We start from the raw sequence: 16,833 nt of genomic DNA on the forward strand, positions 1-16,833 counted from the left end.
TAGATGGAGCGACAGTTCCCCCTAGATGGGAAGCATTTAATATAGATGATTTAGCAAAATTAAAAAAGGCTATAACCCTTTATGGCCCTCAGGCTCATTACACTAAAGAATTAATAACGTCGGTAGCAGATCAGTATGGTAATCTTGCTCCTTATGATTGGAAGGCCTTGGCCAAAATTCTTTTAAAAGAGCCAGAATATTTTTTTTTTTATTTAAGAGGAAAAAGAGAAAAACACAAAACAAAACAAAGCAGTGTAAGGTTACACATAATACATAACTACAAAAAAAAAACATAACAGTAAGAAATCACCTGTTAATAGATTACATAATATCATCTTGGAAATAGTTGCTCAAATCACAGTATCAAAGAATACAAAGTAGACATTCAAACGGAGAGTCTGCAAACAGCTGTGTTCAATGATCCAAAAACATTAATATAGTCAGCTATTTAACATCCCTAAACACACTTGTTGTTATATCCGTTAGAGCTCTTTTTTTTTTCCCCTCCCTCTCTTTTTTATAACAAAATTTATACATTTTGGATTTTATTACTCCTCAGTTCTCATTACTCTCTTGGGGGGGAGAGAATAAAGTCAAATATGGCAAAACAAAGCTGTAAGTCCAAACCAAGGATAGACATAGCACATGATGTAGAACAGAGTACAAGGTCATCAACAATGGTTATCAACATTGTCTCTTGTTTCCTTAAAAGGAATTGTCCATCTCATTAGATATTATAAAGCCGGACAAAACAGTGGAGAACAAGACCAATAAAACTTAGGCATTGTGAACACTACAGGACTTACAAAGGAGACAATAGTCAAACCAGAATGGGCATCTTTGTGAATCTTATTGCCTTCAAATTAGTTGCCTATACCTTCAAACTTGCTACTATCGCACAGAATGGAACAGAGTCTAATCAGTCAAAACAAGATCTTGGGAGTATTACAGGACTTCAAAACAAGTTAATAGGAGATAAAAAAGAGTTACTACTATATATCCTAATTTTTTAAGTTTTTCCCTTAATTAAAATAAACATAAGAAATAGCTAAATAATTTTTTTTAAAGAATAGTAGTTACCATAGTGTCTGTCTTTTTCCTTAAAATATTTGGATAAAACTTCATATACTATAGCTTCAAATATTTCCATATCAAAAAGCCCAGAGTAAAGCCTTTCTAATTAATAAGTGAAAATTTTATAAGGCTTCAAGGCCACATAATGGGGAATCATGATTATCACATATTTTTATATATTTGAATCATTACTTACATTAGGGAAACTATTCGGTATTCATACATGCGAGATTGATTTATTTCACTTATGAGTATGGTCTCAAGCTGTGCCCATTTATTGATAAATATCTCAATGCTATCCTTCTTTATAGCTGAATAATACTCCATTGTATAGAAATACCACAACTTTTTTATCCATTCCTCAGTTGATGGACACTTGGGTTGTTTCCAAGATCTGGCGATTACAAATTGTGCTGCTATAAACATAGGTGCACATATATCCCTGTGGTATGATGCTTTCAGTTCTTCTGGGAATATGCCTAGAAGTGGAATAGCTGGAATAAATGGGATTTCCAATCCCAACTTTTTGAGAAACCTCCAGACAGATCTCCACAAAGGCTGTACCAGTCTACACTCCCACCAACAGTGCAGGAGAGTTCCTTTTTCCCCACAGCCTCTCCAGCATTTGTTGTTGTTGGTTTTCTTGATCCTAAGAGCCAGAATATTTACAGTGGCACATGTGGTTTATGAAAGGTTGTGCGGAAAAGGCAAGACAAAATGCTGACGATCGAGATCCTAATATTAGACTCATTTCTTATCCCATGCTCTCTGGTACAGGTTTCTTTGATACTGTTGAGCATCAGGCAGGAGCTCCAAGAGAGATTCATGCTCAATTAAAAGATATTGCTTTAAAAGCTTGGGATAAAATACGGCCTAAAGGATCAGAATATGGATCTTGGGCTAAAGTTCTGCAAGGAGCCAATAAACCGTATGTTGAGTTCGTTGCAAGACTTCAAAATGTTATAGAAAAAACAGTAGTGGGACAAGACTTACAAGAGCATCTCTTAAAAATGTTAGCTTTTAAAAATGCTAATGATGAATGCAAAAGGGCTTTAATTCCAATAAAAGATACTGGAACGATTGACAGTTTTATAAAACAATGTAAAGATTTAAATTCAAAATCTAGGAAAATGCAACTGTTTGCTGAAACCATGGCAAACACGTGGACTAATTGACAATCTAAAAAAAAAAAAAAAACAGTCTTTAAAATGTTTTAATTGGTAATAGCACAGGATAAAATTCAAAAGAAAGAAGTTAGTCATTATTTGGGATATATTCTTACTAGACAAAAGGTGATTCCACAAAAAATGTCTATTAGGAGAGATAAGTTATCCACTTTAAATGATTTTCAAAAATTATTAGGGGATATTAATTGGCTTCGTCCCACACTAGGTATCCCTACCCATGCATTACAACATTTGTTTGCTACTCTACAGGGCTCTTCAAATCCATCCAGCCCTCGTTCTTTAACAGCAAAAGCAGAGCAAGAATTACAGTTTGTAGAACAACAAATTAAGGATGCATTTTTAATTAGGATTGATCCTAAATTGCCTCTAACTTTATATATTATTAATACTTTTCATTATCCCTCTGCAGTTTTAGGTCAGAATGCTATGCCAGTAGAATGGGTATTCACTAAAACTAAGCAATCTAAAAATGTTATGCCTTATATTGACATGGTTGCAGCTTTAATTATAAATGGTAGAGCTCGTTCTATAACTTTGATAGGAGAAGATATAAACAATATAGTTATCCCTTTAACTAAGGAACAATGGGAATATTTGTTGTCAATTACTGAAACCTTACAAATTGCTTTAGCAGATTTCATGGGAACTTTTTCATATCATTTTCCTAAAAGTAAATTATGGGATTTTTTTAGACGTCAACAATTTGTGGTTAATACCTTATTAGCTGTACAGCCAATTCCACAAGCTTTGACTATATTTACAGATGGATCTAAAAATAAAGCTGCATATTGGACTCAAAAATCTTACTGGGTACGTCAGACAAATTTTAACTCTGTACAACAAAATAAACTTTTTGCTATATTACAAGTGTTTTTAGATTTTCATAACCAACCTATTAATATTATAGCCGATTCGGCCTATTCTGTTGGAGTAGTGACAAATATCTATTCAGCTGTGTTATATTCTAATAAGCCTGCTTTATTGTCTTTATTTCAAAATTTACAAATACATGTTCAAAAAAGAAATCATTCTTATTTTATTACTCATTTACGTTCTCATTCTCAGTTACCCAGACCATTAATATCAGGTAACAATGCAGTGGATTCCTTAGTTATGTTCACTACACCCGTTAAAGAACATCAATTTAATCATGCAAATGCAGGACATTTGCATCTTAAATATAAGATACCTTTTACAAAAGCTAAACAAATTATAAAAGCCTGCCCTATTTGTAGACCATTACATTTAAGAATTATTCCCGCAGGTGTCAACCCTCGAGGAACTCAACCTAATGAGTTATGGCAAATAGATATTACACATGTACCTTCTTTTGGTCGGCTTTCTTATGTACATGTAGTTATTGATACCTATTCTTCATTTCTATGGGCTACTGCTCAACAGGGAAAATCCACTAAAAATGTTATTGTACATTTATTAGAGACTTTTACAGTTATGGGAATTCCTTCTAAAATCAAAACAGATAATGGACCTGCTTATACTACCAGAACATTTAAACAATTTTGTGATCTCCATAATATTATTCATATTACAGGGATTAAATATAACCCCCAGGGTCAAGCTATTGTTAAAAGAGCACATGGCACTCTTAAGTTGCAAATTAAAAAATTAAAAAGGAGGAGTCAGGAGGATATTCAGATACCAATACTGTTTAAATTGCAAAACAGTCCAAAAACATTACTGCATCAAGCATTGTTTATTTTAAATTTTCTCAATTTACCACAAGGTGAAATATTAACAAGAGCTGAAAGACATTTCGAACAGCAACAGCAGCCCTTTGTGATTAATGAACCTATTTGGACTAAAACAGCTCCAGAGGCTGAATGGGAGAAGGGCACACTGCTCTATAAGGGGAAAGAACATGGAATTCAGCAGTGGGTCCCTGGACGATGGATCAGGATCCGCGCCTCCAGACCCTGTTCGCCAGCCCCGGAGACAACTCCCCAAGGAACCGGAACCGTGCCTTCAGAAGCGAGCGCAAAACCAGCTAGAGGCTGAAGATGCTGAGCTTGTTCCTGTCGCAGCCATGGCCAGATTACAGCTAAGAAAATCCCGCCGCTCACAGCGACCAAATTTAAATCCCCTCCCTACATGGGGACAATTAAAGAAATTGACCATAGAAGGGCAACGGCTTGTCCTTCAAGCAGGAAAGCCTTTAAACCCTGAAAACTTGTTTTTAGCTTTATGTGCCTTGCTCACCGTTACATCGGGGACTGAGGTACCTCCACATTCGTACTAGGCATATATTCCAAATCCCCCTTTATTAGAACCTGTAAAATGGGGAACTAGTGATATTTTACTTTATACCACACCTAGAGAAATTTTGTCAGCACCGTGGGCTGATTTAACCCCCACAATCAAGATGATGGGACATTATTCAATTTTACTTATTATGGTAATCAAAGGCCTATTTACATTGGGGAACCGCCTTGCATCCCTCTGGGATGGCAGTATTGGATTCAACATGGAATAAAAGCAGGCAACAAAAGGACAAGGCTTCAAGCCTTGGCTGCTCAAACCTTTAATGTTACCTAGAGAAATTTAACAGCACCTGACATAAATACATTTCCTGTATGCCCTGAATTCACTTATAAAAATATTTCTTATAATCCCATAATTTGGCAACTATGTGTGGGAAAATTTGCTAAAAATATTGATGGGTATATTATTTGGGGACCATTTGGAAAATTCGTTAATGGATGTGCTGAATGGAATGAGACAAGATGTAATCTCTCTGTTGTGTATAGTCTTCCAGATCCAAAGAAAATAACTGACGGAGCTCCTATATTTCCTCAGAAGACGTCTCTTTTGTGGTGGGGAGATGGTGGAATCGCTAACCCTGCTGTTGCAGCCGAAGAATACCCTCATCACCTTCAAAATCATATTTGGAAGATTCCAGCCGCTATGCAACCTGTAACCTTGTACAATGTTTCCTATTCAGGGACTAGTCGATCTGTATCTACTACTTATAATTTTACTAGGTTTAAAATGTATAATATTACTGTTTGTGCACCTCTGCCTTATGTCTTTTTAGTGGGAACTTTTAATTTTACACATTTTTCTTGCACTTGTTTAAATTGTCAATTGTTTACATGCTTAAATAGCACACTAAATTTCACTAAGCCTTATACAGTTATGCTGTTACAACAAAAAACTCATATTTGGTTGCCTGTAAATTTAACTCGACCATGGTCTCAAGACCCAGTAATTTCTGTTACTACTGAATTTTTTAAACATCTGTTAAAACGTACAAAAAGATTTATTGGAATAGTGGTTGCTGTACTGTTAAGTCTGATAACTGTAGCCTCCCTAGCAACAGTCTCAGGAATAGCTTTACAAACCTCTTTGCAAAAAAAACATGTTGTAGAATTATGACATGAAAATTCTCATGAACTTTGGTTAACTCAGTGGCAAATAAACGCCAAACTACAACAACAAATAGACCTCCTTAAACAAACAGTTGAATGGATGGGTAAAAAAATATTGGCTCTTCAGCATCAAGTGTTTTTAAAATGTGATTGAAATTCAACTACTTTCTGTATAACCCAACGACCTTATAATCAAACAAAACATGAATGGGAAATGATTAGAATGTATCTAAATGGAAACACCTCTGCCCAGGAGGAAATAAAATCTTTGCATAATCAAATTGACAAGGATTTTGCAAAGCAAAATGATGATGAATCCCTGGCACAATTCGCGCAATTGCTTGCTCAATCTTTGAAAGGATTAGATTCCAAAGGAATCTGGCAGAGCATAACCCACACTTTTAGTGGCATGGGACTTAGTTTAATTATAGTTCTCATTGCCATAGTTCTTGTGTATTTTTACTGCATAAGACGAAATACTATTAATAACCTGATCTTATGGAAATTGTTGTTAAAAAATAAAAAGGAAGGAAGTGTGGGGGATGAGGTGTCACTTTGTAGGCCCAACCCCCTCTAACCTGCAATTTACAATAGCTGCCCTGGTATGCGAGAAGGAGGTAGAATAGGAATGCCTGTTCTCAGTGAGACCCCTCACCCTCTGGAATCCATACTGTGAGCTGGCTTTGTTTTGCAGAAGTCTTGAGGAAGTGGCTGGCCACCCTTTGTGACACTAACAGCAGACAAATTAACAACATTCTTGAGCTAATGAATTTCTTCCTGGGCTAGAGAAGTTATGAGAACTGGTTGTGATTATTTACTTCACTTAGATAGCTTTAGAATAAACATTGTAGTCTGTCACGTTGTAGCTTGCCACAAAGAATGCCTTTTCACTACTTAATTATCTGGGCTCTGTGAACTGATCGGGTTTACTATATATGAATCCTAAAATAAAGATTGTGCGTGCAGTGCAGTGTAATGCGGTACAGACAGTAAAGGTGTCTCTCCTGTGGTACAGACAGTAAAGGTGTCTCTCCTGTCTTTCTTTTCCGAGCACTGTACCCCCCGTGTCCCGATCAGGCGTGTGTGCGTGTTTACCTTGCCCGGAGTTCAGAGTGCTCTAAGACACTCACGACAAGTTTATTTCTTCACAATTACAAAATTATTCTCAATCTCGCTAAGTAACATTCCCTGTTCTGAAGGCTATTTTGTCTGACATCGGTATAACCATTCTTCCTTCTGATCAGAATTTGTATGCATAGTGTATCTTTTTCTCTTCATCTTTTAAATTCTAATTAAATCTTTAAAGTAAATGTCATGTAGATGGCATATACATAACATTTCTGTTATTCGAGGTAGTTGGGTCATTTACAGTTCATGTGTTTTATCTGGTTGAGTTTAAATCCTTTAGGTTTCTCTCTGTCCCAAATTTTCTCTATTCACTTACATTTTGATTCTATATTTCCTTTTTCATGATTTATTCATGGCTTCTTATTCTCTGTTTTGCTTTTTTAGTGGTTGCTTTAAGATTTATTCTGTACGCTTAATTTATTATAGTCTGCCCTTAAATAATATTTTATTATTTAATTTATGGTTTAAGAACTTTGCAATAGTAAAACACACAAAGAACAAAAAACAAAGAATCTTACAAAAGTAAACTGCCATGTTCCTCATCCTGGCCTTTTTGCCACTATGGGTATACATCTACTTCAACATACATTATAGATTGAAAATATATTGTTACTATTCTTTGCTCCTAGATCAAAATGTTCAGGAGGTATGTTTTTCTTTCTGCATTGAAGACCTGCTTTAAGATCCCTTGTAATGATGGCTGGGATGCAGAAATATCTGTATAGATTTTAAGTTTTTCCATATCAGTCCCAATTACATTTCCACCTAGACCTGTTTTCTGAGGACACAATCAGGGTCTCGAACTTTGTCGGGTCTCTAACTTTGTCGGGTCTCTAACTTTGCCGGGTCTCTAACTTTGCCGGGTCTCTTAACTTTGTCGAGTCTCTAACTTTGTCGGGTCTCTAACTGCTCCTCTCTTTCCTCCCTTAAGACAAGCACAGCCTGCTTCCTACAAGTGCCCTTGGAGCTCCTGTCTGTTTATTGCCAGCTCTTATCATAAAAGCATTCGTAGTCTGTTTTACAGATTGGGGCATCAATTATATTACTGATTAATGCTTTGTTTATGTTCATCTTGTCTTTCCAAATAGACAATAAACATCTTGAAAGAAGAGAAGTGGTTCTTGTTTCTACACAGAGCAGTGCATTTGCTAAAAACTGGTGACTCAGGCTGCATTCACTAGGTCATTTAGATGTCATTTTTTTGTATTGGAAATATGAGACTAATGATTTAATTAAACAACCTAATTGTTTGTTTCTGAGTTCTTATTTCTAAAAACATGTGTGTGTTGTATGTTTTCTAGGAACAAATTAAGGGAACTGTTTGGGTTTTGTCTGAGTCTTGGTTTGGGTTTCTCAGAAGCAGATCCTCAGCCAAGGAGTGGAATTCAAGCATTTTGTAAGGAAAGAGAAAAAATATTCATCAGCTGGGGGAGAGTTAGGACTCACAAAGTGTGCGCCATCAAGCCTTCAAGCATGAAGCTGGGGCTTAATTCCACCAGGGAGGCTCTGGAAACCCAGGGTTTATGGCCCCAGGACCCAGGAGGAGAGTCATTGTTTGAGGGCCACTCCCAGGGCCACGCCATTAATTCCCTGGCGTGTCTAGCCTGCAATTTATTTAGTAAAGAGAGGTCCAGGAAAAAGAACCAGAAAAGAAATGCACATACTCCTGGCAAGAATCTGGGCACAGTAAGCTGAGTGATGCAGGCAGGACACCACTGGACTGGTAATAGTTGGTTTAATTGTGTCTCTTTGGAGGATTTTCTTAAACTGTGTGAACCAAAACCCGCCACTTCTTATACATTCCAAACATCCAGGCTTCAGCTCACACTTAGTACCCATAGGAGAATTCTAAGGGACTTAGATGCTTTTATGAGATGCCAGGGTGTAAAGGGCATTCAACATGGAAAAAGGGTACAGAGATATAATTCCTGCGTGCTTAGCCATATAAAGGTATTCACTGCAGCATTTGGGCAAGAAGCATTTGGAAATAATCCAAACGCCTATAGGTTAATACTGAATAAACTTTGGTAGATGGATGGGGTGAGGTACCATGGAGATATAAAATCATGTGTCTAGGAGCTGTTATACAGTGATTTCCAGGGTGTATTATTAAATGGAACAGGACATAGAAAGGGTACCTGTTATACAGCTTTCTGTGTAAGAAAAATGGGAAAAAACGTATTTACATATTTGCTTGGCTTTGCAAAAGGAAACACAGACAGGTATTATAATTCAATTAAAAGGAAAAAGAAAGGAAGTAGAGAAGAATGAGCCAAAAATACAATAAAATTATTTTCTACAGGGGTAGGGAGGGAGGGGACAGGGGACATGGGGATGACACCAAGTTCTTTTTTCACAGTTTTAGGTTTCAACCTGGCCAATATCATGCTCAAACAACAAAATTAAGCAGAGAAGGGTGAAAGGTCACAAATTTTATACTAACAGAAACAAATGAATAGAACTATATTAAATTCATAAGATGAACATGTACAGAAAAGAATTATTTCAGACAGTTATGGGCATGATACTCTGTGCTTAGTGTACAGCCTAAGGAGAAAAAACCTTAACATTTACCAAGTAGCTTTATATTTTCAGTGGCAGTTTTAAAATCTTAATTTTGAAATTACTCTGCATGTATTGTGGGACAAGATAAGTAATTATGATACTGTAATTAGGAAGTAAGATTTCAGTAAAAAGAAAAAGATACACAAATACAAAGTAAAAGAAGATAAATCAAAAATCTAAGTGTCAAATTTAAATAAAAGTTTTCAACACAAAGTCTTGATTGAAATTTTTTCCCCAACCCTGTGTAATTGAGTGAAGTCCACGGGGATGTACTAGTCGTGGGCACACCCCACATTTAGGTCTTGGCTTCTGTTTCCTCTCCTCCACTTAAAGAAGCAAACATGCCTTTGCAGCTGGTTCCAGGTGTGGAGCAGGAAAATTTCCAAATGATCTTGGATCGTGTAGTGCCAGAAAATAAGAAAATGCTCAAAAAACAATGAAGATGTAACAAAGAAATACAACAGCCCGTTTGAAGGGTTTTCACTAGCTAGATCTAGAAAACTGAGTATCAAATAAGCTAGGCATGGTAGCACATGTCTAAAAATCCTAGTACTTGGGAGGCTGAGGCAGGAGGACCACTGTGATTTCGAGGCCAGCCTGAGCTCCATAGCAAGTTCAAGACTAGCCTGACCTACATAGTGAGACCCTGTCTCAAAAATCAAAATGAGTGACACAAAACAAGGAGATGCAGAGGATGGAGAAATGGGTTTAAAGACAAACCAAAGAAATACTCAGGTCAATCTGGATCGAGTCTTTCAACAGGAAACCCCAGTTGGGCACAGTGTCCTGCCCCTGTAATCTCAGCACTCCTGGAGGCTGAGGCAGGGTGCTGAGTTGGAGCCCAACCTGGGTGACTTAGCGGCATAGTGAGACCCTGTACCACAAATCAAGAACTAGAAAAGGATAGGCGATATAGCTCGGTGCAAAGTCCCCAGACTCCAGCACTATCGCCCACAACAAAACTGAAAACCGACATTTACTAGTCAGTCTCTTCAAAACATTCTCGGTAGGACAGACTGCTGTACATTAAAAGATATTGCTGGAACATAAAACTAAAGGTAGTGTAGGCACCTGGATTAGATCCTAGACTAGGTCAGAAACGCTAGGAATATTTCAGAAAAACTGAAAATGGATGAAATAATCCGATATGAGGAACTCAACTCAATGTTACTCAGCTGGGATTTTGGTAAAGTAGTTATGTGGCGGAATGTCCTCAATCTTAGGAGATACCTGGTAAATATTCAGAGTGACAGCTCGTGATTTATAAACACCTCAGGAAGAGAGGGCAAAGCAAAAGCCAATACCAGCAAAGGTTAACACATTTGCAATCTAGATGGTAGGTGTTGTATTTTTTTTTAACTTTTTCTACATGTTTGAATCTTTCAAAGCATTATAAAATTATACATAACCAACTGAAGTTATTAAAATTATAATAAAATTTTATCATGAAAATGTCATACTGTGTATTGAAATTTTGCCCTACATGTAGATATTAATTGATTTATATCACTTAAATTTAGTGGGTAAGAACAGAGTGCATCCTTTATAAGGACAAAGAAAGCAGTTTAAAGTAAGGCAAAATAGCAATTTATTTCTATACCACTAAAACCAAGTCTAAACATGCTTGTTAATGCTCATGCGTGTACACACACACACTTCTCTAAAAGGGCCACTTAACGTGCATAGAGGACCCCCATGTGTCATTAGTTGGAAGAACATAGCATATTTTGCCTGCCAAAACTCTGAAGGGCAAAACTTTACTAACACTGGCCTTTTTTGGGCAAAATTTCAACCAACTATAAGAAACAGGTAAACATGGCCAGAAGGGCTTCTTTTTTTCTTTTTTGTGTTTGAATTCTTGGAAACACGGCTACTTGCAGAGGAAGAAAGCAATACCCTTGACCTCACTTCTCTAAAGAGGGGCATCTTTACTTCCTGCCTTTGAAAGCTGTTTTCAGGTCGTGTTTTACTGTCCGCATTCACTGGCTCAGGGTTGTGCCTGGGTGGACTTAAGCCAGTGCATCCTTGTGGACACTCAGCTGTCAGACCGAGCAACACGAAGATCACTGGGAACTTTAGCGCCAGGGCTGATGCCCCGAGCCTCTGAATATTTATTAAGTGTCCATTTTATGTAAAGGTTATTGTACCCCAATACCAGGCCACAATTTATGGCTATAAGTTTGTGATTGTTCTTAAACAGTTCACAATCCAGGAAGAAAGATAAAAATACACAGTTTTCTTAACTCAAGGCATGCAGCTAACACAACCATGGTAGTCAAAAGCCAAACCAGTTCCTGAGACAAACTATCCCCAACCCAACTACAAGTGCCCTCTCCATCCTAAAGAGGAGTGACCTGTCCTATAGTAAGCAACTGGATAAGGAACACAGAATCCTGCCATCAGGCCAAACAAAATAATAATACTTAAAAGTCATGGAGGATCTGTGGGAAACCCTTTCACATCTGATGGGAAGACAGCGGACCTAAGAAAGCCAAGAACACATAGCGTCCAGCCAGTTTCTCAAGGAATAAGCTGCAACTATTGAAGACTCCGCTGAGTTAGGGAGAGTTAGAGAGAGATAACTAGGAGCTGTGTCTTGAACCTGAGAGTGGTTAGTGTCCTCCAAGAGACACAGCCGTGGAGCTCAGTGTGTTGGCCAGAGCAGAAAAAACCACCTTCCTGGCTCCTGTATGTCATTATATTGGTTTGTGATGCTCTCTGCCCAAGTCTTCTCCTGCTCCTCTGCCTTCAGTGACAGACAGCATAGTGACAGCTTGACACCAGCACAGCGGGAGTATTTGCACCACAGGAATTGGCATATTACAGACCAGAGCTCTTTTTCCCCAGAGGTAGAACAAAGGGGCTGGTTGTTACACATTTGCTGGATAGTCACACTCCTGGCGTTGATAACCAGACCAAATAAACTTTTAGTTTATAGGAAACCATGTTCCATGTGATGGAAATCCTTGTTTCTTGAGATAGTTTTTTTCTCAGTGTGAAGATTTTAATTTTTAGTGTTAGTCACAGCAAGATTTAGCTAAACCATTACCTTTTTGAAGAGTTTTGTTCAAACTTGGATATTTTCCTAATATTTATTATGAAATATTTCAAACATGCTGCAAATTTGAAAGAATTTTATTTTTAAAAACTTACATGTGCACCACTAAGATTCTAAAGTAAACTTAATTTGGCATTATCACACATCTGTCCTTCTGTCAATCCTCCTTAGAGAGACTTTTAAGTTGCTTGGACATGTTATTATAATTGGTATTACTATTTAGAGAATATCGTATAGTGCAGGATCTCCTGGATTAGTGTTGTAATTCTAATATAAAATGTGTCAGTCAGGAAGTACTTCACTTAGACTTTAACTGGAAACATTATGAAAACAATATTAACATATTTAGGAAAATTTAAGGTTCAGTATACAATATTAATATATTTGGTGAACTATAATTACATGAGAATTAAGGACTATCTGCTTATTATAGCATAATTTAAGATATTTAAAGCATTGCAAGCATCTGGTATCTTAAATGTGCTAATGAAACTCAACTTGTAAAACTGTACTCAAATAACTAGCATGTAGTGGCAACAAAAATTAAAAACATTCTTAAAAAGATTAAAACTTGCTAGATTTAGAAATAAAATGATACATTATATAAGTTGACCTTAACAGCTTCACAGAAACTAGGTTTTGGATTTTTGACAGTCAAATGAAAGGTCATATTTTGAAAAAACCAAGGAGACGGTACAGAAAAACTACTGTCATAGATACCAATACATAAATTAATCACTCCTAATGAATTGTCCCTTCAGGTTTCTGAAGCAGGCTTTTATAATTGAAAAGTGTCCCACAAAGCCCTGCATTAAAGGCTTGGTTGCCAGCCTGTGGAGCTATTGGGAAGTGGTGGTCCCTTTAAGAGGAAGTTGGGGGGGTGCTGTGTCCCTTTGCTTCCTGGCTGCCAGGAGGGGAGCACTTTCCTCCACCACATGACAAGCATGCACTGCCTTGTCTCAGGCCTCCAAGCAATGGAGCCAAACAGTCATGGACTGAAACCATTAAGTCTCTGAGTCCCTTTAGAAGAGATTTGTCTCAGCTACCTACTACAATCACAGGAAGCTGACTAACAAAGAAAGCAGGCAGTGGGGGCCTTCTCAACCCCACCTTTCTGGGGGAGGTTGGTTTTTGTTTTTGTGTTTTGAGACAGAGTCTCACTATGTAGCACAGCCTCGCCGTGAACTCAGCAATCCTCCTGCCTCAGCCTCTCAAGTGCTGGGATTACAGGTGTACACCACCACACCCTGATATCAACCCCATTTTCAGTATGTCTGGAGAGAGGCAGATGCTCAGGTCATGTAGATAGAGTTTGTGGAACTGAACTCCTTGCTTCTCCTGTCCCAGACTTTCAACTAGTAAAATACACTTAGTGTTGGTGAGAAGTATTAGGGTGATACCAGAAACCAAATCCAATTATATGCAGAAAGAAGTGAGCCACATCGACAGGGATGCGCGAGGAGGGTTTGCAGGCTCAAATCAGGATGAGAACTCAGTGATGGAGGGATGAACTTTCTTCCTGCATCTCCCATCTCCTCGGAGGTCCAGTTCAGTAACCCGACCTCCACCCTCTGGGCCATCCAGCACTTGGTCCTGCCGCCTCTCTCCTTGGACACCCACAAACTCATCCCCTTTATTTCCATTCCGCTGGTACTCTCCTCCCAGCTGGGCTGAGTTACAGAGATGGATGCTGCCTGGTTACCCTGCCTCCTTCCTCCAGCCTGGCAGCCCCAGGCTTCTCCAACTTGCCAGAGCAAGCCTATCACCACCTGTGTTGAGTTACATTCCTTCCACACTTGAAATTTCAAAGCCCTGATCCTTCAAGGACATGGAGGGTCTTCATCACCTCGCCTCGCCTGGGGTCTCCGCCTCCATCTGTGTCCTCCTGAACTCTACCTCACCTGCCCAGGAGCCCTCAAAGTTACCTCTTTAAAGGAGATGTTGACTTGAAGCCAGGAGGATGAGGAGGATCCAGCTCGGGGAAGCTGGGAATCAGGTCCCAGCCAAAGACAGACCAACCTGGAGACCAACTTCCCTTAAGGGTGTGCATCTCATCCTAGTAATGGAAACCTTCTCTTTGGACCTGGGTGTGTATGTTTTCTGCCAAGAATGCTCTTGCTTTTATTCTTCCAATAGGCATCTCATTGTCACCCTTCAGGACGCAGTTTGGGCAGCCATCTCTGCCCCCAGTCGCCCCTTTGCTCCTACCCTGGGCATCCTACACTTCTGTCCCGGGAGTTACACCCTCCCTCTATGCTCCATGCTCCAGGAGGTGAGAATCCATGTCTCAATTCCCAGTGCCCAGTGAAAAACCTTTGCACCTCTGCCCTGAGCCCCTTGCCTGGTCCCACCTGCCCTTGAGGGAACACAGGTAAGATTTATATGAATAGAATAGAAACAGAGCCCAGCAGGCAAGTAGAGAAGTGGCCCTGAGAGAACTGCAGCATAGGATCCTGGGACAAAAGCACACAGAGAGAAGTCTGAAGCGAGGATTTGTTTGCTCCTCCCAGCTGCCAGGATGATTTGCTGGGCCGTGACTAACCCTGGACCCTGGCGATGGGGCGGTAACTCCTCCTCAGAGCTGGCTGACAACAGGTCATATTTTCTTCTAAGAAATTTATGTCTGTTGACGCCCTAAATCCTCACGATGATTGCAGGCAGCAAATAAAATCCCTTTGGAATGGATAAGGAAGCAGAGGCACAGAAAGGTAGAGAAATTGTGCCAAGTTCACAGCCAGGAAGTGAAGAGTCCAAATACACGGCCTGTCTGACCCCGCACGCTGTGCTGTGCTGCCCTCGCTGAGGAACACTGTCCCTCTTGACCACTGGATCTACCTTGTGAGAGAACCAGGTAACAAGTAGGCAGACACCTGAACGTTTTGGGGAGTAACAGGTGCGATAAAGGAGCTACACCAGGGCTGCTTGTAGAAAGTGACCCTGCGGACCTTTCTGGATGGGGTAGCCATGGAGATTGCTCTTCAAAGGGGACATCTGAACTGAACTTGCTGATGAGAAGGAGTCAGTCACAGCGGAGCGGGGACACCATGGGAAGCCACAATTGCAAAGGCTATGACCAGCCCTGGGAGGCTGATTTCCCTTAGGATTTCACACGTCACCCTAGTAGCGAGAGTAGCTGAGTTTGGGGAAGATGTGCTGGAAGACACCCCTTCGTATGACCCCTAAAGCTGGTTGGCCACCTGGCTGCCCCCGATGACCTCGGCCCTGGATACCTTATCACAGAGCTGGACAGACTCACGTTTGGTTTGAAGCTGTGTTTCTCGGAGCATTCGGAGTCATCCTGCCAAATGTCTGTGGTGTTCTCTAGTGTCTGCCAAGTCCCCCGAGCCAGGCAGTGTCTGTAGGCCTTTCCTGGGCTCTCTGAAAGTAAACAAAACTCTAGAGGAAAGGTCAGATACACAGCCCGTTCCCCCCGGCACGCTGGAAAGCCCTTGCTCTGGCCTCAGAGCTGTGGAAAATCCCAGGGAAAGGAAAATTTCATTTCCCGCTTTGGGGAGCCCATTAGCATCCCAGCTGTCTATTTGGCATGAAAAGGAAAACATAGAAGCTTCTAGATTTCATAGCAAACAAGGATCCACCAATGTTGGCTGTGTTTACAAGTCTCCAGAGTTAGAACAGCCCCCGGTGACTCAGAGATGTTGTGACCCCAGGGAGGCACAGCTCCACTAGAAGACACCAACCTGGACTCCCATGCCTGCTCAGAGGGGAGCATCTTCCTGATGTCCAGGAAGCCTCATCAGCCAGGAGGAGGAGGAAGCAATGAGCACAAAGCAGACTGACCCAGGGCTGAACCTCCTGTGCCATCCATGTGTGCCCCCGCTGCTCAGCACATCTGTCCTGGGAGCCCCTCCCCCAAAGCCCTCCTCCTTGGAGAACCAAGGACTGGATTTGCAAAGAAGAAATGGAAATTTATTGGAATTTCCCGGCTCAGATCCCTCATATCACAGACCAACACTAGTCTTTGCTCTGACCCCAGACCTTCAGCCAGGAGAACATTTTAGAGATGAATATTCAAACTGCAATCCCAAATCCACTTATGTATCACCAAGTGCCAACACTGCGCTTCTATCTGAGTCCTGAGGTTTTGGTTTAGATAAAACAACTTATACATGAATATCTTTTATCTTAAAAGAAAAATAACATGCATGCGTGGGTTCACCACCACCGCCTTAGAGGCAGCTCTGCCTTCTCTGTGTGTACAGACTCGCCTGCTGGATCAGCAGATCATCTCTGCTTCGAAGCACACGCAGAATCTGACCACTGCTCTTGGCTTCCTGCATCTCTCCTCTTTGGAACCATCCCCTCCGCCCTGTAAGGTGCAAACGCTTCACCATCTTCCCCTCATCTGTAGGTAGCCCAGCAGCCCCAAGCTGGATCAGATGTCACCGGCATCACATCACACTTCTGCTTAAAATCA

At 40.1% G+C, this 16,833-nt stretch overlaps 1 protein-coding gene across 1 annotated transcript in view; it reads right to left on the minus strand.

Moving 5' to 3' along the window:
• Positions 1-16,833, minus strand: part of Glp2r (glucagon like peptide 2 receptor) — a 67,060-nt gene that overhangs the window by 39,684 nt on the left and 10,543 nt on the right. Inside the window, exon 4 of the mRNA XM_003466327.3 lies at positions 15,655-15,776. Within this exon, the coding sequence (XP_003466375.3) occupies positions 15,655-15,776 (122 nt within the window). The remainder of the gene's footprint in view (positions 1-15,654; positions 15,777-16,833) is intronic.

The sequence above is a fragment of the Cavia porcellus genome, unplaced genomic scaffold (genome assembly GCF_034190915.1).
Source record: "Cavia porcellus strain 051 isolate PalLab524CR breed Dunkin Hartley unplaced genomic scaffold, mCavPor4.1 scaffold_32, whole genome shotgun sequence".
Lineage (NCBI taxonomy): Eukaryota > Metazoa > Chordata > Mammalia > Rodentia > Caviidae > Cavia > Cavia porcellus.